At 43.5% G+C, this 24,844-nt stretch overlaps 1 protein-coding gene across 3 annotated transcripts; it reads left to right on the top strand.

Annotated features, from left to right (window-relative positions):
* Positions 1-348: 348 nt before the first annotated feature.
* On the top strand, positions 349-22,567 carry LOC135237203 (acetyl-coenzyme A synthetase, cytoplasmic-like). 3 transcript variants are annotated; one of them, XM_064304053.1, is made up of 19 exons: positions 349-1,381; positions 3,229-3,424; positions 9,353-9,444; positions 10,038-10,141; positions 10,319-10,391; positions 11,368-11,443; positions 11,691-11,790; positions 12,629-12,673; positions 14,509-14,646; positions 15,593-15,763; positions 15,905-16,038; positions 16,462-16,594; positions 16,988-17,044; positions 17,503-17,583; positions 17,978-18,086; positions 18,238-18,306; positions 19,835-20,011; positions 20,567-20,641; positions 21,379-22,567. In XM_064304053.1, exons 1-19 carry the CDS (start codon positions 1,255-1,257, stop codon positions 21,504-21,506), a joined length of 2,085 nt encoding a protein of 694 aa, XP_064160123.1. In that variant the 5' UTR covers positions 349-1,254; the 3' UTR covers positions 21,507-22,567. The 3 variants fall into 3 exon arrangements, with proteins under 3 accessions (XP_064160123.1, XP_064160122.1, XP_064160124.1); XM_064304052.1 differs by having other exon boundaries at positions 12,626-12,673; XM_064304054.1 differs by lacking the exon at positions 12,629-12,673.
* The last annotated feature ends 2,277 nt before the right edge of the window (positions 22,568-24,844 follow it).

Here is a 24,844-nt window from a genome sequence, read left to right as displayed (position 1 = left end):
AAACACACCAAAAAAAAACACAATGTAGGCCTCTACTGGATTTTGATACCTGTGGTTTACAACCATTTAACAGAAAGTACTGCATGCCGTTGGTGCATTTTCTCAATGAGAAAGTTATGCATTTAAAATTCTACATTATTTAAATCCATAATTTTATTTTGATACCAATGGCATATAGACGGTGAAAGTGATAAAGGCTATCAATGGACTTTCGCCCTGCCGAATTCAACAGGCTGTTGGCTGCAGGCGTTATGTTGCTTTAAGAGGTTTTTTTTTTTTTTAATGTTGGAACGTCACCTATCAAAGTAAGATGTGATTGGACGACACCGTACAGGTTCCGCCCAAGTGAGAGCAAACCCTCCGACTAGTCCCTTGTCCTCACGCGCCGAGCTGTTCTCCTGCTGCTCTCGCTAGTCTTCGGAAATGCGCAGAAGAGGGGGAATTCGAGAATGAGCGACAAACAGTAAAGATTTTCAGCACAACGAGGCGAACTGCGCGGCTGTTACTATCGCTGTTCCTTTAAATATGCAGTTTTGGCTTATTGCATATGCATGCGCGTCTTTATCTTTGAAATTAGCTACAGAGTAGCTCTGGAAAATAACCTTTGAACACTGACAACAACGGCCCGCTCGTCCCCAGTTTAAATACTGAACCGTGGGTGTACCGTATGGTGATTTGAATGAATTGATAGCCTCTGAGTTATACGCCTAAAGCCTTTGTGTCGTAGACAAATAGTCTATTATAATTGCCTGGCTTTCGTTTAGCAGATATTTTGAAAAGAGAGAATACTTCACTGTGCCAGAGTAGAATAATTTTCTGGGGATGTGCTAGCCAGTGTTTTTCAGTGTTGTGAGTTTATCAAGTTGCTAGCCAGGCTACCAAGAGCAGACGTTAGTTGCGAGGTGACTCCACTTCCGCGGTTCTGTCCTGACCTGACATTGACAGGCTCGTGTACCCTTTTCTGTTGATTGGAGCACCTTGCAGTAAGCGCATGGTACAATAGTGAGGCTTGATGCTATACAGCGCTGATACATTATCGTCAGAAAGCTAAACAGGCAGAACATTACATGTACACCGAAAGGCTACAGGTAATTTAGTTTGAATATTAGCATTGTGGCGTTTGCTGTATAGTTTAATATAATTTGGATAAAAGCTTTATTTTGCTCAGTTTTGCGGCAGATATATTAGACCCATTTTAAACACCCTTTCACAACCTTATTATCCGTAACCTGGCAGTATCATAGCGGGTGCAAAATGATCCCTGACAAAGTACCACACGACGATGTTTATCGGGCACCTCAAGAACTGGTAAAACGCGCTCATGTACCTAACTTTGACAAGTACAAAGAGCTCTACCTGAAGTCAATTCAGAATCCAGATGGTGAGTGAATTTATTAGTTATTTATTTTTGTATTCTTTGCAAGAGTGTTTATTTCGATGTAGACACACTGGTGTTCTTTAGGGCGTTACTTTGCCAGAGAGTGAGCTCGTGGAGAGTTCTTCCAAGCCACCGATATGACAACAAATGCGCTGTGAGCACAAGCGTTGTTTTGTTGATTCGCCTCTGCCTGGTAAGGCTAAGGGGGCGTAGTCCAGTCTGCGATCACGACCGGGGCACATGCAGTTATGTACGATATGTACTGTTTAATTGCCTTCCGCGTATTTTAAAGCGAGTTTTCTTGTGTGCCCTGACATTTTTTAGTCAGTGGTTTATTTCTTGGGGATTTTTGTGACAACTTTGGCCACCTGACGCCCCAAGGGCATGGTTTTGTTGTCCCGTCTTCCTACATTTATGTGCCTGCTTTGTTTTCATCATGTTTTAGTATTGTCTGTGAAGTGCATTGTGCACGTACAAAAATCTCAATAATGAGGTATTTTTTTGTTATTATTATTAGTTACATGACATTTTGACGACTCCCAATTCATACCGTCCTAAATGCCAGTGAAGTTGGTGAAGGAACTCTTTAAAGACGTAGTACTTTATTGAGCATTTGCCATGCTCCACTACACTGGGTTTCCAGTTACATTTTGATTCTCCGCCAATTTCTTTATCAGGAAATTGCAAAAGCGATCCAACTTTTTCGAATGCTTGTTCAGTATTCACCGCCCTGGGCGGACCAGTAGAACCATGGTCGGTCAGCCTGGAAGTAAAATCCCCTATTTTGTAGCTGCCTTTTTTATGAGTAACAATAAAACAGCACATTTCTATATCTTCACTCTAATTGTTCCTTGCGCACACATCAGAGCAGTCAAAGCGGGAAATGTCTTGAGTAGCCCGTTCTGGGCTGCGTTTATCCCAGTTTGCTCAATCGCAACGGGGAGGTGTTAGCACCTCGTTAAACTGAAACATGCAATGTGCAAAACGTTTAAATTAATATTAATATACAGCGAACAGTAAGCCCTCTATCTTTCCTCTACAACCATGGTCTTTTTTTAAAAACGGATTACTGAAAACGTAATTGATTGCTGAATTCATTTTTAGCAGATTTAGAATTTGATGGGTGTGTTGATCAGAAGTATAGATCACTGGCAACCGATATCACCCATCATACCAACATGGAATAGGATGCTTCAAGCTGTTGCTGAAGTTTTCCTACATTTTAGTGTCCTTTGCAGGTATCTATATTGGCATTACAATAATCTAGTTAGTTCTTTGCAGTACCATGATACTAATTGATAATTATATATGCTGATAAAGTGATGGCCATAATTAATTACTGTATGAATTTATTGTGGGACATAAGACTGTGTAACATTATTCTGTATTCTTTGCAATCTGTTTTATAAAACTCGGCCCATCCTGAAGCAGAAGCATATAGAGTGTTTGGTTGGAGTTACAGGAAGTACTTGGGTAGTTTAGGGAAAGGGAAAACAAAAACAGAAACTCTACCCGAACTGGTTCTCCATGCAGAGCTGGTTAAGAGGGCCAGTATTTTAAGTGTGTGGAAACTATCACTGGTGATCCTCTGTGTTTTTATTTTATATTACTGTAAGTCTGGTACAAGTACTGTAAGATGGGTTATTGATACTTATTTACAGAATATATTTGTAATGTTATTTTTTCTTTTTGCACATAGCACCTATTGTTTTAAGTTGTCATGTCTTTCATGCATGTAAAGGTCCAACAATAATAATTTTCATAAAAATGGACAATGAAGGAAATCTTAATCTTCATGTTCATCTTAAGTTTGACTTTGGTCTATCTGCACCACCATTGTTTTATTTCAGATTTTTGGGGCAAAATTGCGGAAGATTTTTTCTGGAAGACTCCGCCCACTGGGAAGTTCCTGGACTATAACTTTGATGTGACAAAGGGAAAGATCTATGTCAAGTGCATGGAAGGAGCCACCACCAACATCTGCTACAACGTCCTGGACCGCAACGTCCACGAACGCAGCCTGGGGGATAAAGTGGCCTTCTACTGGTGAGCTGGAGGAGCAGAGATACTCAACTCATACTCAGCTCCTATGATCTTTTTGTCCTTTTTGCTTTAATGCAGCAGGTTCCTGTTGTTATCTGGAGGTTCTGGTGCTGTACCACCGTATGAAATGTCCATTGCCATAATATTATCCTTGGTCACGCCCTTTATTTTTTTACAGAAGATGTATTTTGAAGCTGAAACATTCAGATTGTACATTGCAGAGATTGAACTATTGCTGTTAAACATATAGAGATGACTATCTGGTGGGTCTATGGAATCTGTAGTAGTGCAAATCAATACTTCTGTGTGTGTGTGTGTGTGTGTGTGTTTGTGTGTAGGAGCTTAGCAGAGCAGAACATTATTATTATTATTACTGTACTCCATTCCCTTATATTCCATCTGTTTGTCATGTGAACTATCATACATGTGTACTGTCTACCTGGCTTTTATACACCCATTCTGAATTTTACATATTTTACATGACCTTTGCTGAGTAGATACTGAAGCCAGTCTGAGTACCTTGCTTTAGATACTGCACACGTCTGCTTTTAAAAATGATGGCCGAGCATTGAGCTCATGTTGTGATATATAGGGAATGCGGGGGCTTTTTGTCAGTGGTAATCAGCTAATGGGCAGCGTGCTGGCAGACTCCTCTCAGTCTGGAACCTTTCCCAGTGCTCTATACGCCTGCTCTTACAAGCGCCACTTAATTTCCTGAATTGATTTCAAGTAAAGACACATTTGTTTTATTTATGCGTTTTGTCTGTCTAAATGTAGTTTATTACCGGATGGTAGTAGTGTCCTTGAAGGACCCCAAGGGTATTGCAATTATCAAAAGTGCTTTAAGTACAGCTGTCCTCCAAAAGTTTTGAGTGTGTGTGTGTGTGTGTGTGTGTGCACGCGTGTGTTTGAGTGCGTCAGTGCATTCACAGTGCTTTTTCCCCTCCAGCCTGCAGATGTCTGTGCTGCATGTGAACTTCCATCTACAGCACAGGCAGGGGCAGCACTTCCTGTGTGGAGCCCAGAACACCAATGGCTTCCTGTTGAACTTGATGATGTCATGCACCCTGGAGGAGACTAGAGAGAGTGGTCACCATGACACCTTACCATTCCAGTTCTAGGGGCCTAGACTGTCTAGAGGCTGTGGAGAGTTTCAGGATGTGATGTCAGTACTGTTGCACATGGGGAACTTACGGGACACATGCTGTACTGTGTGCAACTCTTGCTGCTTCAGGAGGGCAGGGCATCACAGCGTTGAGGAGAGCAGGATGGTCAGCAGGCAGGAGTCAGGAGTGAGCAGGTGAATTCTGTGCTGTGAGCAGGGTCAGGAGTGAGCAGGTGAAGTCTGTACTGTGAGCAGGAGTGAGCAGGTGAAGTCTGTACTGTGAGCAGGAGTGAGCAGGTGAAGTCTGTACTGTGAGCAGGAGTGAGCAGGTGAAGTCTGTACTGTGAGCAGGAGTGAGCAGGTGAATTCTGTGCTGTGAGCAGGGTCAGGAGTGAGCAGGTGAAGTCTGTACTGTGAGCAGGAGTGAGCAGGTGAAGTCTGTACTGTGAGCAGGTGTCAGGAGTGAGCAGGTGAAGTCTGTACTGTGAGCAGGAGTGAGCAGGTGAAGTCTGTACTGTGAGCAGGTGTCAGGAGTGAGCAGGTGAAGTCTGTACTGTGAGCAGGAGTGAGCAGGTGAAGTCTGTACTGTGAGCAGGAGTGAGCAGGTGAAGTCTGTACTGTGAGCAGGAGTGAGCAGGTGAGTCTGTACTGTGAGCAGGAGTGAGCAGGTGAAGTCTGTACTGTGAGCAGGAGTGAGCAGGTGAAGTCTGTACTGTGAGCAGGAGTGAGCAGGTGAAGTCTGTACTGTGAGCAGGAGTGAGCAGGTGAAGTCTGTACTGTGAGCAGGAGTGAGCAGGTGAAGTCTGTACTGTGAGCAGGAGTGAGCAGGTGAAGTCTGTACTGTGAGCAGGAGTGAGCAGGTGAAGTCTGTATAGTGAGCAGGAGTGAGCAGGTGAAGTCTGTACTGTGAGCAGGAGTGAGCAGGTGAAGTCTGTACTGTGAGCAGGCTCTGTGCCACAAAGAGCCTCCTGGCCCTGAATGGTGGCTGGCTGTGCTGTAGGAGGCAGTGAGCTGGGACAGCTGGAGATGCTGCACGCTCAGGGCCACATCGGGAGGCAAAGTTATCAGAAGGAGCTGAGAGAGAGGCAGGACTCTGCTTGTAATTCAGAGCTCAGAACATGCAGGGTACACATTGTTTTTTATGAGGACAGGGTGGTAGGTTAAAGGTCACGCTTTTGTTATCTTGTCAGGAGTTATAATCAGCTTCCTGTCCCCAGATGCATGTCACTAAGTAAACCTTGCCCTTTCTGCTGCTGGAAACTGTGTTACACCTGGAGGTAATCTTGCAGAAAGGCTCTAATTTAGTTTTTTCTTTGGGATTACCACAGAAGACTGCTTCAGAAAAAATTGTTGTGTATTGGGAACGGGTGTCCTTTATGCTTGTATGAGCAGTGGAAGTAACAAGGAAAAAAAATTGAGAAAAATTGAGGTGGTGAAAGTACAAGCAGTTAAACTAGCAGCAAAATGAATAATGGAAAGAAGTGCAAATGATTTTATAAAACATGATTAATTTGAACTAAATGGGGTTGATTCGATTAACACGGACTGTCCCTTCTTCCACCACTGCTCTGCCCCTTTGTCATTTAACGTGCTCACTGCCTGACCTTCATTGCTTAGCCATGTGCATTACTTATCCTGTCAGTCAAAATACTGTGCGCACAAAATTTGATAAAAGTTTTCCGGATTGCTGGTCGTCAGTGGGCAAATCATGTGCCGCATCCTCAGTTACCACCACCCAAACTATTTTATAGTAGTTTAGGATTCACTTCAGTGCCACTGGTATAGTGTAATTTAGAGGAACGAACTGGCAAGACGCATATCAAGTTTTGATACTGTGCCACTGTTAGAATTGTAAGATGAAATGATTGGCTAGGGACAATGAAAGCAAACCATGTTGATTGTTAGCCCTGACGTTTCTCGAGAATTGTAAAAAGGGAAAATGCATTTGCTTATGTGGCCTTTAATTGAATAGGTACAACACTGTTCAGTATATAGCTGTAAAGTAAAAATCATTAACACAGAGCAGCACGTGGTTGAGTGGAAAATGGAGATTTTCTTTTACGCAGACTAAAGGCCTTGTTTTAAAGGATAAATTTGGAGTTATCAAATCAATTTTCAGTTTTAGTTTTTTGTTAACATCTGACCACACAATTTATCACGTGAGGGCAGGGAGTAATGTGTTACTTGTTTGAGCGCAGACTGAATTTGAGCCTTGTGCCTTTGTAAAAGGACAAATCACCAATTGTGCCTGGAGTTCAGTGAAATGAATGCTAATTTTGTGCAGTTTTTAGTCTTGTTTTGTTGAACGATCTGGCCGTTCCTTTTCTTGACTGGTGTAGGCTATCAGACACAAAGGGCAGGATCTTAGGCATGCTCAGCTGAGCTGTGTACTGGGATGCCTGACTCCAGTATAAATATAGCTGTTATTTCTGTGAAGCCGTGTGTGTGTGTGGGTGTGTGCGTGCGTGTGTGCGTGTCTGTGTCTGTGCCTGTATACTACCTAGTTATACTGTATCTTCAGCTTAATTTTGAGTTTTCTTGGCCAAAGTGAATATTGTGAAAATCCATGTAAATTCACCTCTGTCAAGCCCTCCCTGGGTTTCCTTTCTGAAAATACCCCAGAGTGAATGTGTTGGTAGAATAGCTTTTACTTTTCTTTGAAATACAGTCCCTGCTATAACCCTTGGTTTTGTTCAGTTGTCCTCTGACTGCCATTACTGCCTCTCTCTTCCTCTCTGATAGATCTGCTGGGGCTTCCAAAGCAGGCATTTTGTAGGAAAACAGGACATTAAGTTTGCACTTTAGCACAGAACAATAATGCACTCTCCTCCCCATCCCTTTGAGAAGAAATAATAATAAAAAAAACTCCAGGAACTGCCAGAGGGTTAAAAGGCACTTGCTCCTCAAGGATACACAATGGATATAATTTTTAAAAAGATCTCTTTTATATAATAGTTAATGCATTGAAGCACCCTAACCCTCCCATCTACCCATTTGTTGGAGAGCGGCCTTAGCTGCCACACTGTGTTCTGTGTTTAAACTGAATGAGAGGGGCCGTGCTTGCACATTTTATAGTTTTTGGGTGATTATGTCACATTGCGCTACAGATCACAGACAGCCCGTTGAAAGGAGTCAGTGAACTGCAACTTTCACCGATTCCTTTCTCCGGTGACCCATCCACATGCTCTAATTTGGGCAACGCTCGGCTGGTCTGGGCTGATTGTGTGGGATTACCTCTTGCTGTACACACTGTCGCTGGAAATCCCACTCCTTCAGAACTCTTACTGGATCTTGCCCTCAGTCTGTTTAGAGGTCACTCAGTAAGGCTGTCTAAAGTTGACTGAGTCTAATGTGCCAGGTTAGATGTCACACAGCCTTGTCTGTTAGAGGTCAGCCAGATTGAATTAGTATAGAGGTCACCTTTTCTTGTGGTTTAGAAGTCCCTCAGATTGAGGGGGCTTAGAAGCACCCAGTCTTGCAGTAGAGGTCACTTATCGTGTCAGGCTGTAGAGGTCTGTCATTGGTCAGTCTGTATAAGGAGGCAGCTTGCGTTCTGGCCCAGTGTGTTGAGTAATGCAGAGCGTGCCCAAATGGAACTTATGTCAATGGCTCTGGTCCTATGACAACTTACTGAGGATGAACTCTGTCTTAATTATCGATATTGACTGACCAAAACAACTACACTATCAATAATGAATGCATCTGAAGACTGACTGATGAAATGGGCGATTAATCAAATTTTATTTTCAATTATGATTTTGCTTCCAACGATTATGAAAACAAGACAATCAACATAAAACTATTGTGCCTCATTCCGTTTCGCAATGATGCTCTCGTTTTGTCTTGTGTTATAAATCCAGCGCACCCCTTCCCTTTACAGCAGTGCGCTTTCGCCCCTCTCTGAAAGCCCAAACTCACTCTCAGGCAGGCTGTGGCATGTTTAGTTAAATTCAGTTATATTTAAAGTTCAAGGAAATTCGCTGTTTAAAAGACATGTTTTTTTTTTTAAGTTCAACAAATGCATGATGGTACCTCTTCTCTGTGTACCTCTCTCCTCTTCCCTAAACCCCCTCCCATAACTAAAAAAAAAAAAAAAAAAAAAAAAAAAATTTTTTGGTTCAGACTATCTTGTTTCTCCTTACTGTATGCTACCATAGTAAAGGCTTTATCTGCATTTTGTTCAATGGACTTAAGTGGACTTGATCCTGAGTTTGGTTACACTGTTGTAAGTCGCTCTGGATAAGAGCGTCAGCTAAATGCCTATAATGTAATGTAATGTAATGTTTCCAAAGTCACTGAGTAATCGTGTTAAATAACCGTGATCTCAATATTGACCAAAATAATTGTGATTATGATTTTTGCCATAATCGAGCAGCCCTATGATGAAATTACTTCTGATTGTTTTTATTAAATTTGTAGTTGCACTCGTAATAGCGTAACTCTGGCAGGTTGTTTCGTAAATACTTTGACTTCCTTGTGTCTGTGTGTGTGAGTGGGAGAGGGAGGGGGAGACATGCACGGAAATGAAATGTTGATTCTGTTGTACTGTTCCATCTTGCCACATCTCTCTGTTGCTCTGCTGTATACTGAGTTTTTTTCCAAGTTGTGAAAAAACAATGAGGGAGTGTGCTGGTCAGATGCATATTTATAATGTGTATTCTACATAGTCTGAGATAGGATTTATGCATTTTAAGAGTGTTTGAATATTCTTATTTAGATGTGAATTTCGGTGTAGCTGGGCCTGCTAGCTGCAGTCCCGCTCTGCATTAAAGTGAAGTGTATCTGCATTTGGCTGCTCTCATTTCTACCTGTGTGTCTGTTTACAGGGAGGGGAATGAGCCAGGGGACGAGCTGACTGTCACCTACAGTGAGCTGCTGCAGCAGGTGTGCAGGTTCGCCAACGTCCTCAAGTCCCTGGGTATGTTCCCATTCAGAGCTCACCGACAATTATCACTGAGCTTGTGGAGCCTGGCCTTTACCCCCATTTCTCATTCAATGGAGGAGTGCAAGTATGAGAATTCAACAGCACCCAGAAATGCTTTGTTTATATATAGCCCCTGGTAATGTTCTCATGCCAAAATTTTGACTTCAATACTGACACCAACTTTGGTACCACAGTATATCAAATTGATATGACAGTAAATCACTGATAATCAAGAATTTCTCATAAAATGGAATGTGAACTTAACATACACTGCATAGCCAAAAGTATGTGGACACCTGAAATCCTCATCCAAAATTCTGGGCATTAATATGGATGAGCACGCTACACTAAGCAACCCTATCACCTGGGTCTAACGTGGGTCCTGTGTTATGAGGCACAGGTGTAATGATGTGGGTAATGTGGAAATGTATGTTGCGGTGTGACTCTCCCTGTGCTGTGGACCTCCCCCCCCCCAAGGTGTGTGGGCTGAATGTGCAGTGATTTCTGTCAGTGTCTGCACATTGTAATATGTGTGTGATTAAGGAGTATCTTGTGTGTGTGTGTGTGTGTGTGTCTCTGTCTCTCAGGGGTGAAGAAGGGTGACCGTGTCTCCATTTACATGCCAATGGTGGTGGAGCTGGTAGTGGCCATGCTGGCATGCGCTCGGATTGGGGCAGTCCACTCCATTGTGGTGAGTGAGAACTTGGCCCTGCCCACACACAGCCTGACATGCCCACATATAAAACGCAGATGCACCTACATGTGCACATACTTGTATACTTCACTTGATGACTTGCTAGTGGGAGATGATGCAGAGTTTGCCGACCTCGGGCCTGCTCTTAATTGGAATCTCTTCTTTGTCATCCAGTTTGCAGGATTTTCAGCAGAATCTCTGTTCGACAGGATCATGGACTCACAGTGTTGCATCCTAATCACTGCCGGTAAGAAACAGCCAAGACCCCACAGCACCTCCAAGGGCTCCAGGGTGCAACCATTTCACCCACATGCAAGTAAAAATCTGCCTAGTGCCTCCAAACATTTTCATTGGTCATTTTCACAGGTAAAATAGTTTTCTGTTTTTACATTTATCTACATAGTTTTTAAAACAAACGCAACGCAAAATAATGTTACTTTGGTAATTGGAAGGTAGATAATAAGATTCCATTGAAGAATTTAAATTATACATGTGCAAACTGTTACATAGGTCAAACTATTGCTAACTTTTGAAGTGCTACTGAACGAAGAGCCGTTTGGGAGCCGAAAGGGCTGGTTCTTATTGGAGAGCTGAGCCAAATGATCTGACTCACTGAAAGCCAGAGTGCCCGTCATTGGACTGGACAGAGCTCGTTGCATGATGGGTGATACCATCACTGCTAGTAGCCAAAGATACATAAAAGGAAGCGTGCTTCTTTTTTCAGTATGAAATCTACTGATGTTAAGCCTATGGTGCCCACTCCACCTGTGTCTCATGTGCCCAACATAACACCAGTGTCAGATGATGAGCTTCATGTTATTCCTGCTTTAGCGGTTATTTGCATGTGCTGTGCTTAAATGGAAAATGTGATGGAACGGAAAAAGAGTTGAATACCCATTTGTGTGGAGCCGTGACAGATTTTTGGGTGCGGCCAAATTTTGTACTGGTGCCAGTAAACTTACTGGAAAAACTTACTGGCAGTAGTGCTACCAATGTTTGGAGCCCTGGAATAGAAATAAAACATTTGTTCTTGAATATTTTTATGAATGCTGTGGGTTAAGTTAAATATGAGTATCCTGGGTTATTTGGATGTAAATATCATCCTGGGTTCATTTAAATTGTATATAAATACTGTCCTGGGAAAAGTTTAATTGAATGTATAAATTGTCCTGAGTTGAGTTAAAGTGAATGTAACTGTAGATTGTGGTTTGTTTTCCTCATAGATGGATTTTACAGAGGAGACAAGCTGGTCAGCCTGAAGGTGATTGCTGATGATGCTCTTCAAAAGTGCACGGACATGTAAGAGAGAAAACAACTTAGTTCTGCATTATTTACTGCACATGTGCTCCTGTTTACATTTGTGTGTGTGTGTGTGTGTGTGTGTGTGTGCGCGCGCGCGTGAGTGATAATGTGCGAGTGAGTGATGGAGATGGATGGATGAATGGATGGATGATGAAGCCATCAATTTCTCACTCACTCACTATCTCACTCACTCGTGCACATTAGTGCAGATTGACCTGGATGTTGTGATCTGTGTGTCTTGCAGGGGTGTGTCGGTTCAGAAGTGCATTGTGCTGAAGCACCTGTCTAAAGAAGAACCCGGCTCCCAGTCTCCACCTGCCAAACGGCCCTGCCCTGACCTGCAGGTGAGAGCGGTCCCACCATCGCTACATTCTTAAGGTTTAATGTACATCAGGTGTAATGCATCATATCACCAATGCCATAGCCACAAGTTTCATTTACTTTAGGCTTAATGCAGCATAACACCATCAATATAGTAGTCAGGTTTAATGTATATCATAATACTTCTGTGTACCACCAATGCTGTAATAGCGAGAATTAAGCAAGAATATAGTCACACAAGTACAGTAGCATATTGCTGTCACTATAGCAACCAGGTTTAATTACATCAGGTGTGCTGTATTGGGGTGTGGTGTAAGCACCAGCAGTGATGTGCATCTGGTGCTGATTTGATTTCTATGACCAAGCAATCAGAAAATTGTTTGTGGTTATCTTCTGTAGCCCTGGTGTTGGCCTATTGTCTTTAAAGCAGACAGATACAATAATGTAATAATAACAACAACAATAACAATACAAGTTTTGCTGTGTTGTCTGGTGAAGTGAAAGGATACTACTGGTCTAGGCTGGGTGGAAACTTGGTTAAAAAAATATTCTGAAGTCATGCACATTGTTTCATTTTAACAGGGATTATTTTTTAGTGTTAATGGTTAACACCTCTTCTGGTAAAAAAGGAATTGCTTTTAAAGCACCTTCCATTAATGATTAACTTGTGTGCAGCCTTAATTTCTCTTTCTGTTTGTTTGTATTTTTTGTCATTGGGCTAATTTATGATTTTTGTTGCAGAATGTGCAAATATAATTTTGTGGGTTTCATTCTTGTTTTTTTGGTTTGTCCACCACTTTGATTTTCATCAGTACAACAGCACTGTTCATTCCTGTAATCTTTTAACTGACCCTTTAGCAGGAGAGACCCAGAGAAAATGTAAGGAAAACCCACCCCAAGCCCCAGGTATTTCCCAGCATTCCCTCAAGGTTCCTTTCCTTCTATGCATTTTAGGCATATTTATGTTTCTTTATTTTTTCACTTTTAACAACCTTGTCTTAACTGTTGCTGGTGCTAACAGCTGTCTGATTAGATATATGGGAGGGCAGAGTACAATGTGCCGTCAGTGAATCACTGATTCCAACCAATCAGGCGTTTGCTGTTTTCAGGGCAGTCTTTTATGTGGTTTAGGAGTCTGTAATTGACAGAACATAACCCTACCCCATACTTCCTCACTCATTAGTAGCTTTCTTTGTCTCTGTCACTCACAGTCTCACCTGTAGAACTGCTCAATCCTGGTCTGCGCTGCTAACGCTAACAAATATTTCCAAAACCTTTCTGCAGTGTTGTTTTTGGGAAGGGGTCTTGTCCTGCCAATATGTTGTGCTCTTTGTCTCTGTACCAAAGGAGGGAGAAAATAATCTGGGTAGAGAATTTGGCATATCCATTTAACAAATGAATAGTTTAACTATCTGATTAAATTGTATTGGGAGCAATGAAAGTTAAAATGTTTGGCAGGGACATGTTTTATTGTCATGTGCACGTGCGTCATCTAGTCAGGATCCCTTGCAACAGTCCTGAATATGTGTGATTGGGTGCTGCACTCTAAGGTTGTTCAGTCAGGTCTGTAGGAGAAGGGTAACTGGCTGGCTGAGGTGGCAGTCCTTCCAAACCAGGGCTGAGTGGGTCAGCACAGGGAAACACCTGAGGATGGGTGTGCCTGGCTGTGACCTTTCAGCCAATCAGATTTCCTTCAGTCAATTTTCTGCCAATCACATCTCCCCATATTTCACGGTGTTTTTTGCATTTCGCTGTATTAACATAAATCAAGCTGGTTTAAAAGTGCAGATTTCTGCATTTGTGTTCACATGTGACTGTGAAAATGAAAGTACTGGATGTTTTTTCCTGGAAAATAATTTAAAAATCAGCGCTACTGTCATCCTGAGAGTTGACTCAAAAATGTTAATCAAAAATGGACTTAGATAATTAATAATTAATACATTGCTTTTCATTAATCTGACACATCCATGTAGAATATTTAAAATGCAGTGTACTTGGGTTTTTTTGTTTTACTGGTATGAATATAAATACATTCAAAAAAAAAAACCTTCACAGAAGAATCTGCAAAAAAGAAGTTCCCGAACTCTACCCATGATGCATAATTCCTCCCACCCACCTGACTCATTGACTGGTATTTTACTGGACATTAAGTGTAGAGGGGTGGTGTGTCTCTCTGGGGGTTTCCCCTCAATGCCAGTGCTGATGTACACAGGATGTCGTCTGTGTGTTCTAACCATCTTGCCACATTTTGTTTTTCTCATTTGCCTTTAACACCATTTTCCCTGCATGTTACATCGGCATCACTAACATCATTACCAGTGGGGACTGCTGTTTTTCTTGTCAACTTGCCTGCGGTGGTGGTTTCAGCAATTATTTTCTGTTCTGTTAATGTTTTTTTTTTGTTATCTTGACCCCTGAAAACCTCACCCATTGCTTCCCCTGCTTTCTCTCATAGTCCCCATGTTTTAAAGCAAATGGATACAAGCTTTTGGCAAGCCGTTTGTTGTGGTCAAATATAAAGCAATGCAAATGTCATATTTAAGGAAAGAAAAGAAACAATAAAAGGAGGTCAGATTTGAAATGGAGTACCCGCACCCTGTTTCAAATACAGCTGCACCCCCAACAGGAAGCCAGTCAGTGTGAGCGAAGAGAAAGACAGTGACACAATGTGCCTGTGTTGGACCCTCTCTCTGCTCTTTGGAGTTTTCAGTTCCATGTTCTGAGCTCTGTGTTGCATGCAGGTGCCCTGGAACCCGGAGGTGGACCTGTGCTGGCACACGCTGGTGGGCGGGGCCTCAGACGAGTGTGAGCCAGAGTGGTGTGAGTCTGAGGACCCTCTGTTCATCCTCTACACCAGCGGCTCCACCGGAAAACCCAAGGTTCTGCTTCGGCTGCTCCGTCTCTCCTCTGCCATTGCTCCATCTGCCTCTGTTTCCCTCCTCCCTGTCTCTGTGTCTCTCACTCTGTTCCAGTTCACCTCCTGGTCACTCTGCCGACACACTAACGCTCGTTTTCCTTGTGCACGAGAGCCGCCGTCTTGTACAAGGCTTGTCCCAGAACGGAGTGAGCCAGGTTTAAGTGAGGGGTAGAGACTGTTCGGCCCTCCGACGCTCCCTCATTAATGAAAAAATTAAAGTGCTGGCCTAAAAGCGAGTTCTGACCCAGCAGGCATTGCGTTGCTTAATGCCCTTACCAGAGTTAAAGCATGGTGGGGCGAACCACATTCAATTATAATTTTACTGCCTTGTCATTCCTTTTCAAAAGACGATTATCGTGGTCATTTCAGTGGTTTCTTGTTTGCAAACAAGCATTGTCTCAAATGATGCAAATTCAATCGATTAAAATGTACCGATAACACCAGTCTAAATTCCGGTAATTATTATTTGAAGTACAATCGTATCAGTTCAAAGTAGCCCGCTGTGCCCAGCTGTTAAGTGATATTTTTTCAAGCAGTAAATTTTGTACGCAAGTGTAACAACAAAAACTAACTGGCAAGACGTGGCAGTCTGTAATGCAGCCGATCCTTATTTGGGATTAATTAAGGGGTTTCGTGGGAACCGGTTTCCCCTGCTGTTCCTGTGTCAGAATGGGCAGCTGTCTCTGCTAATGGTGTGAGTACAGCCTGTTCTCTCTGGCTAGCCAGGTCTGCCTGCCTCCCTACCTCTGTCTCTCTCTCCATTTTCTCTCTTGCTCCCTCCTCTTCTTCTCCTGCTCTCTGATTGCCTCTCCCTCCCTCCCTCTCTTGGATTTGTGGGTAAATGTTTCGGCACTGACTGAACTGTAAAGAAAAGCACTGATGTACCTCCCTCTTTTGTGCTTGCCCAGGGTGTTCTGCACACTGTCAGTGGCTACATGCTGTACACAGCCACTACCTTCAAGCTGGTGTTTGACTACCAGTCTGACGACGTGTACTGGTGCACAGCTGACATTGGCTGGATAACAGGCCACTCCTACATCACCTATGGGCCAATGGCCAATGGGGCTACTAGCGTGCTGGTGAGGGCAGCGGAAACTGTGTACATGCACGTGCATATACTTGTGTGTGTGTGTCTGTGTGTGTGTACGCACGAGCACAGTATGTGTGTGAATATGGGTGATTTATGTGGTCAGGTGATGACCTGTCGTTGCTTTTCGCAGTTTGAGGGCCTGCCCACATACCCAGACACGAGCCGCTTGTGGGAGGTGGTGGATAAGTACCAGGTGACCAAGTTCTACACTGCGCCCACGGCCATCCGCCTGCTGATGAAGTACGGCAGCGCTCCAGTGCAGAAGTGAGTCTCATTGCACGGCGCCAGTTAGCCTGAGTGAGTCTCATTGCATGGCGTCGGTTAGCCTGAGTGAGTCTCATTGCATGGCGCCTGTTAGCCTGAGTGAGTCTCATTGCATGGCGCCTGTTAGCCTGAGTGAGTCTCATTGCGGCGCCGGTTAGCCTGAGTGAGTCTCATTGCGGCGCCGGTTAGCCTGAGTGAGTCTCATTGCGGCGCCGGTTAGCCTGAGTGAGTCTCAGTGCATGGCGTCGGTTAGCCTGAGTGAGTCTCATTGTATGGCACCAGTTAGCCTGAGTGAGTCCCGCACTCACTGGGGAGTGATGCTGAATGGTAGGGCCCTTAAAACTAGAAAGATCAGGTAGGAAATCTGATAAATGAAATCACTGAAAACCGTGAAACCGCTGGAGTTTGTATTTGTATCTCCAGATACAAGCGGGACTCCCTGAAGGTGCTGGGTACAGTTGGAGAGCCCATAAACCCCGAGGCCTGGCTGTGGTACTACAGTGTGGTTGGGGAGAAGAGGTGCCCGGTGGTGGACACCTACTGGCAGACTGAGACGGTGAGTTCAGACTACCTTTTAAAGCTTCTGGCCTGTTTTTGCCAATATGTTCATGAGTATTGAGGTAGTCTTTTCTGCATCCCACTTCCACTGTTTTTCCAGGGGTTTCATTCAGACATTTTAAGGGTTGGAAATAATTTTCCTAGCTTTCCACTAGCAGGCTCAATTGGTCATTCGCCACCTAATTGTAAATGTATTGAATATCATAAGGAGTTTCTTAGAATGATGCACTGTGCAGATGGAAATGAGAAGATGTACAAATAGCAAGAAAATAAAGGTCCAGAATTCAGAACATTGTATTGGGAGGTAATAGTTCAGAAAGGGTCAACTGTGGGTCATGGGTTTGAGCTTTTGGATATACTAATGAGGTCATTCTTCCTCTTCCTCCCTCAGGGGGGGCATGTGCTGACCCCTTTGCCCGCTGCCACACCCATGAAGCCAGGATCGGCTGTGAGTTCTGCTTTTTTTGAAAACATATTATTTCAGCTTTCCCCCCTAGTCATAACAGTCTACAGCACCATCGTGTTACTGCTCTTCATGCTAAATGGATACCCATCAGGATTACTTGTTTCATAGTGGTATTGGTTTCCTAACAAAAATGAAAGACTATATCCTCATACAGTTTTGGAGATGCAGGCCCCAAGTTGCATGTTCTGGTACTGGATTTTGGAAAGTGCAATGTGATCTCCTTTGGCTGATCTCTCTGTAGACTAGCACACTGGCCTGATATAACTATGTTTAATACAGTAGCTAGGCTCATTAACAGATACTTTATAAAGTCTTTTTTTTCCTAATGAAAAATTGTTTTATGGCATTTGTATTTTGCCTGATTACTCTTATTCCGTGTGTAACCCGTGTTCTGGGTCTGCTTTGGTGGGTAAGCCCATTCCCTGTGTTTGGGTCTCTAGACGTTTCCTTTCTTCGGGGTTGTTCCCGCCATCTTGAATGAATCAGGGGAGGAGCTGGAAGGACCAAGCGACGGTTACCTGGTAATGAGACTTCAATCATTTTTACATTGTGTATTCATGTATTCATTAATTTATGTAAGGGCTGCACAACCCTGTTCCTGGAGGTCTACTATACTTTTTCATTGCAACCATAATTTTGCACACCCGATTCTTCCATTTAGCAACAGGATCTCTAGCTTTTGAATGAGGTGTGTTTTGATAGGGTTGGAGTGAAATCCTGCAGAACAGTAGATCTCTAGGGACAGGGTTGGGGAGCCCAGCGTAGGTTTATGTATTTCATTTTGTTGATGGTGGGCCTGGTTTTCCTGGTCTTGTCTGCGTTGGCCAGTGTTAACTGGAGAGGGAAAAGCAGAGCAGGATTGTGGGAGGTTTGTGGCGCAGTTTAATTTAGTGCCGTTCTGTTCCCTTCACTCAGGTGTTCAAACAGGCCTGGCCGGGCATCATGAGGACTGTCTATGGAAACCAGCAGAGGTTCGAGGCCACATACTTCCAGAAGTTTCCTGGATACTATGTCACAGGAGATGGTAGGATTGTGGGGAGAAAATGATGGACAGAAAAAGTTCTGTATCTTTGTCTGTGGGTGAGAAGGGTGTGGCCTTTGTGGTGGATGGGGTCTGTGAATGAATTGGGGGCAGTGCCTGATGTGGGCTGGGACTGATGTATTTGTACCTGCAGGTTGCAGACGGGATAAGGATGGATACTTCTGGATTACTGGCAGAATAGATGACATGCTGAACGTCTCAGGTGTGTGTGTGTGCATGTATGTGCATGTGTGTGTGTCTGTGTGATTCTGTATGTGTGTTTGTCACTCTGTATGTGTGTGACTGTGCGTATACGAGTGTGTGTGTGTGCGTGACTATGTGTGTTTGTCACTCTGTATGTCTGTGACTGTGTGTATACGAGTGCGTGTGACTCTGTATGTGTGTGACTGTGCGTATACGAGTGTGTGTGACTCTGTATGTGTGTGACTGTGCGTATACGAGTGTGTGTGTGTGCGCGACTGTATGTGTGTTTGTCACTCTGTATGTGTGTGACTGTGCGTATACGAGTGTGTGTGTGTGTGCGTGGCTCTGTATGTGTGTTTGTCACTCTGTATGTGTGTGACTGTGCGTATACGAGTGTGTGTGTGTGACTGTAAGTGTATTTGTCACTCTGTGTGTGTGTAACTGTGTATACGTGTGTGTGTGACTCTGTGTGTTTGTCACTCTGTGTGTGTGTAACTGTGTGTATACGTGTGTGTGTGACTGTGTGTTTGTCACTCTGTGTGTGTGTAACTGTGTGTATACGTGTGTGTGACTGTGTGTTTTTCACTCTGTGTGTGTAACTATGTATACGTGTGTGTGTGTGTGACTCTGTGTGTTTGTCACTGTGTGTGTGTAACTGTGTATGCGTGTGTGTGTGTGACTGTGTGTTTGTCACTCTGTGTGTGTGTAACTGTGCGTATATGTGTGTGCGTGACTATGTATTTGTCACTGTGTGTGTGTAACTGTGCGTATATGTGTGTGTGTGTGTGTGTGTGTGCGACTATGTATTTGTCACTCTGTGTGTGTGTAACTGTGCGTATATGTGTGTGTGTGTGTGTGCGTGACTATGTATTTGTCACTCTGTGTGTGTGTAACTGTGCGTATATGTTGTGTGCGTGTGCGTGACTATGTATTTGTCACTCTGTGTGTGTGTAACTGTGCGTATATGGTGTGGTGTTGTGTGCGTGACTAGTACTTTGTCACTCTGTGTGGGTAACTGTGCGTATAGTGTGGTGTGTGTGCGTACTATGTATTTGTCACTCTGTGTGGTGTACTGTGCGTATATGTGTGGTGTGATGTGCGTGACTATGCATTTGTCACTCTGTGTGTGTGTAACTGTGTGTATATGTGTGTGTGTGTGTGTGTGTGCGTGACTATGTATTTGTCACTCTGTGTGTGTGTAACTGTGCGTATATGTGTGTGTGTGTGTGTGCGTGACTATGTATTTGTCACTCTGTGTGTGTGTAACTGTGCGTATATGTGTGTGTGTGTGTGTGCGTGACTATGTATTTGTCACTCTGTGTGTGTGTAACTGTGCGTATATGTGTGTGTGTGTGTGCGTGACTATGTATTTGTCACTCTGTGTGTGTGTAACTGTGCGTATATGTGTGTGTGTGTGTGCGTGACTATGCATTTGTCACTCTGTGTGTGTGTAACTGTGTGTATATGTGTGTGTGTGTGTGTGTGTGTGCGTGACTATGTATTTGTCACTCTGTGTGTGTGTAACTGTGTGTATACGTGTGGTGTAGGGCACCTGTTAAGCACGGCGGAGGTGGAGTCTGCGCTGGTGGAGCACCCTGCCGTGTCGGAGGCTGCAGTGGTGGGCCGACCACACCCGGTGAAGGGGGAGAGCCTGTACTGCTTCGTCACACTCAGAGATGGGGTTTCCTACACATCTGTCCTGGAGACAGAGCTCAAGCAACAGGGTCAGTGACATCATCGTCCTTCCATTGACCTTACCTGTCCTCTGTGCTGCAGAGTCTTCATTACATTACATTACATTACATTATAGGCATTTAGCAGACGCTCTTATCCAGAGCGACTTACACAACTTTTTACATAGCACTTTACATTGTATCCATTTATACAGCTGGATATATACTGAAGCAATGCAGGTTAAGTACCTTGCTCAAGGGTACAACGGTAGTGTCCTTACCCGGGATTCGAACCTGCGACCTTTCGGTTACAAGCGCAGTTCCTTACCCACTGTGCCACACTCCGTCCTCCAGTTCCTCTTCAGTTAAGTGCTCCTTCTGAGCTGCACTGATCTATGTGTGCGTGCATGCGTGCCTGTCCACGTGCACACATCACTTGAGGCAGGCTTTGGCATTGTTCTGATTAGTCCTCAGTCTGTTCATCTCCCCTTCATCCAGTAGGGGGAGACCTTGCTCACCGTTTAGGTTTTGATGTAATGCATGCTTTCCTGTGAGGGATTTTTATATTATAATATCCTGAATATTTTCTTGTGTTCTGCCTGACAGTGCGAGAGAAGATTGGGGCCATCGCCACCCCGGATTACATGCAGAACGCTCCCGGACTCCCCAAAACAAGATCTGGTAAACTGGCCATGACTTGCTGCCATTGAGACCATTTTAAAACCACAGATGACATCATCAGTGGCACAATCAGATTCTGAATCTTTGAAGTGTGTTGAGTCAGTGGTGTTTACTTCTGCCTTTGGAGCACAGTAGGTTTTCATTGTTACTCAGTGCCTAAATGGTCAGTTATACTGTAGCATTCAGTTACATATTGAACTCACCTCAGCTGGTTTTTGGGTTGAAATTGGTTGCTGATTTTAAATGCTCCCAATGACCTGCCAGCATTACAGTGGCTATTATAGGGCCATTTGGGAGGTTTTGGTCCAAAGTAAAAACACGCCGTTCAAGTAAGTCCAAAGCAGCTTGTACAAACAGCAAAGTTGCACTACTTTCCTTGTGAATTTTCATGTGGCTCTAGCTTTTCACTCCCAAGGACCAGTGAGGTGTGGTTCAGATGCAGCTGCTTTAGCCAAGGGGGCTAGCCTGTTGTTCTGCCGGTACCAATGTTGCCAGTTGCAAGCCTAAAAGTAGCCAAGCTACATACAAATTTATACTGAAGCTACAATTATGTGTGACTGCGAAACCGGAGTGCTTGCTATAGGCCGTGGCTCCATCGTATTGGTAACCAGGCGAGTTGTTACTGTATGCAATGCAGGCACCACATACCTTGGCATCATCATGCCTTTTACCATAAGTATTGTTTTAGAGATATTATTATTATTGCTCTGACGCCTATAATCTGTCTCCCGGCACAGGGAAGATAATGCGCCGTGTCCTTCGCAAGATTGCACAGAACGAGCGGGACCTGGGGGACGTGTCCACACTGGCTGACAGCTCTGTCATCGAGCAGCTCTTCAACAACCGCTGCCCCACTGCTGTGTGACCTTGGGGGCCGGGCTTAGGCCAGGGGGCGGGGATGCGAAAAAGATGTATAAATAGTGTTTGGATCAGGGATATGGGGGGTGAAGAGTGGCATGGGGGGAATTAAAGGAAATCAAAGACCCTATGAATTATGTTTCTCACAAATCCTGGATCCCTGGTACATTTATGTATATTGTATATAGATTTAACTTTTTTTAAAGAAAAATTGTTCCTGGCATTTATACTTTTATTTTTTAGCCTGGTAGAATTTCTTTTGCCAAAGTGTCCTCTCTGTATCTGACTGGGAGTTTGGGATGAGTGTGTCCTCGATAACACACAGACATGTTTTTTTTATTCGTGTCTGCAGGTTAGCCTTAGGCCTACTTGCATTTTGTGTTTTGATTGTTTTGGCTGGAGATACTGGAGCCTTTGATGCAGGTGTATCCATGTGTTTCTCAGTGGCTTCTTGGCTGCCTTTTTTGGCCTCTTTTGATCTCAGTAGTTTTCAATTTTTTTTCTCAAAGCTGATCACTGTTCCGTAAAATATTCTGCCTCACAGGGATCACTGGATACGGTAGATATGTTTGTGTACATCCTTGTGTGTGTGTGTGTGTGTGTGTGTTTGTGTGTGCGCGTGTGCTGTCTGCTACTGTGTGGTATTATGTGAGTATTCAATCACAAATCACAATACTGGAACCTTTTTAAAAAAATTTTTTTTAGCTGGGATCTGATCTGAGGTCATTCAAATTGGTGGCTCATCGTCAGTGGCCCATTTATTCTGTGGTACTGTATTGGTGTTTTATGTTTGAATGGACAAGTTTGTCGAAATATAAATTAGTGACAGCTCAAGATTTCAAGATTTATTTGCTTGTGGTTGCTCCATTTCAATTTGTGGTTTTTAGAGGTCCAGGAGAAGGTCCTGTTCATTGTATGAGATTTTCAGAGCTTATCATGAGCTCTGTGATACGCTGTCTATTTTCTTTCAAAAACATTATATATGTATTCTGTTATATAACCCACTCTGTGTTTTGACTGAACAACCAGACTAAAAAAACTGAATAAAATCAAGAGTTTCATCTTTTAGTTTATTCACATCAGTGAAAATTATTCCTTACATTTTTAGCTGAAAGAGCAGGGCTGCACTTGACCAGTTTGTCAGTACCCATGATTGCCATGCATGGGTTGAGTGAGCCTGGGCATGCTGATTTCTCTGCTGTGTAGTTGGCATCCCCAGCAGGGTGCGCTGTTCCACAGAATGCAAGTCTCTCTCTTTTACATCTGCTAAAATCAAAAAAAAAAAGGCTTTTCAATACAGCTGATATCAAGCTTTTCATTGTACAATAAAATGCAAAATTATGCTAAGTGTGATACTGTAAACTATTTGGAAAACAAAGCTGGGCTAAGAGAGATGGGCAAGCTTGTGGAAACGTGATACAGTAAGGTTTTGAGACGTTTGATAATTCAGCCAGGGGGCTAGGAGTCGAATTTGAAGCTGCTTCACTCGTCTCCTCCAATATTAGGGCACTGGAGGGAGGGAGGACACAAAGATTGGTTTCTGAGGCACGAAGGACATGAGGTGGTATTGGAGGAGGAGGACACATTTTTCGAGTATTGGGACACACCCCAAGTGGTGTTACCCCAAGTGCATAGCAGGTGCAAATACCTGCAGACAATGAGCCCTGCATGACCTGGAGTTGAGTAGCCCGGTCTTAACCTTTAAGCACACGTGTGTGAGAGACTAGCCCGTTCATTATTGTAGCCTGTTGTAATACCTATAATTTATACAGGGTGGCAGTGCTGTGCCAGTGAGAGTTAATGATAAATATCTACTTGGCACATTAAAAGCTCAGATGTGTATAATTTTCATTAAATCTTTATTACACAGCTTTTTTCAGTGCATCACAATATTTCTTTGCAAATCAAGGAATTAAAAAGAAAAAGTGTTAGTTGTTAGTTTTACCACTTTAACAATGAAAGACCACTCAAAACCATTAAAAAAAATACATTCTTAAATTCCAAAAGACTGAAATTAGAGCAGAAGTGGATTCAGAATTGGGTTTTTGGTTAGAGCTGGATTTTGGTGCATGTCACACAACCCCCTGGACATTATTTAGGAAAGTGAGTGGAATGCATTTCAGCTCTGTAGACTTGGGTGTGTTCGGGGAGTTGGCGGGGCAGCTGATGGGGGGGGCCCTGTAAATCCTTTGGGTGTGGACCAGCTGCTCACTGTGACCCTGTCAAAGCTTTTGTGAGAGACGAAGATTGTGTGTGTGTGGGGAGGGGACTGTGTGTGTACATGTGTGAGAGGGAGGGAGGGAGAGAGAGATACTGTATGTTTGTGTGAGAGAGGTGTTGTACATGTGTGTTGGGGAGGATGTGTGAGAGATATTGTAGGTGTGACAGAGTGTGTGTGGGTATAACTATATGTGGGTGTATTTTGGTGTTTAGGGGGAAGGTAAATCTCATTAAGTTCTTTTAGGCTCAGTCTCTAATTCTTGCTGCAGGTGACAGGATGACATTTAGGTCAGCGCTTCAGAATCTTGTTTTGTCTGAAGGTTTCAGATTCAGAATTTCATTTGCCTACATGACAACGGCCTCTAAAGAATCCCTGGTCAGTCTAAAGACTGAAATGACCAGGCTCCACCCCTTTCCCTGGGTCAGGTAGAGAGGTAACGGTGAACAGATAAATGAGCGGTTGATCAAATTTCAAATTTGTGTGACAGCAGCCAGTCACACTGCCTTGTACCCTTCTTGTGTCTAGTCTGCTGGAGCCAAACAAGGCTAGGCTTGATTAACACTTTTCTGGCAGTTAGCCGATGCTTTTATCCTGAATGACTTGCTGTGAAAACACGTGGAAAGATTACGGATTGAAATGCAGTTATTCCCTAGCGGGGAAAATGTAGTCTCAAAGAGACAGAAAGGGCTAGAACTGCAGACTTGATTGACAACTTGTCACCTACTCTATTCGACATTAAAGTGATACAAAGAAGACCAAAATGGTATTTATATTATATTATATCTTGGGTGAAAACCAATCTTGACAGAAATGTTGATTTGTTTTGTTGTATAGACATTTATTAATGCTAGAGGTGGCACTGCATGGCAGAGATGGAGTTCAGGCTGGGAGACCTGAAGAGTTTGATTTCAGCCATGTCTGTAATCCCACTGTCCATATGGCCGCCACAGCATTCGCAGCAGTACTCTGGTCTTCGGTGAGAGATTAATCCCTCTCTCTCCTCTGATACTGCAGCACTCTTTCTCCTCAGAGCGTTTAATCCTCCGCCTGACTAAGTCCCTTGTTTTTTTCTCTCCATTTTTTTAGAGTGTCTGTTTCTTTTTGTAACATAGTATACATTTATA

This window comes from Anguilla rostrata, chromosome 13, assembly GCF_018555375.3.
Source record: "Anguilla rostrata isolate EN2019 chromosome 13, ASM1855537v3, whole genome shotgun sequence".
In the NCBI taxonomy this organism is placed as follows: Eukaryota; Metazoa; Chordata; class Actinopteri; order Anguilliformes; family Anguillidae; genus Anguilla; species Anguilla rostrata.
The sequence above is the reverse complement of the archived record's forward strand: the minus strand, read 5'-3'. Positions and strand labels throughout refer to the sequence as shown.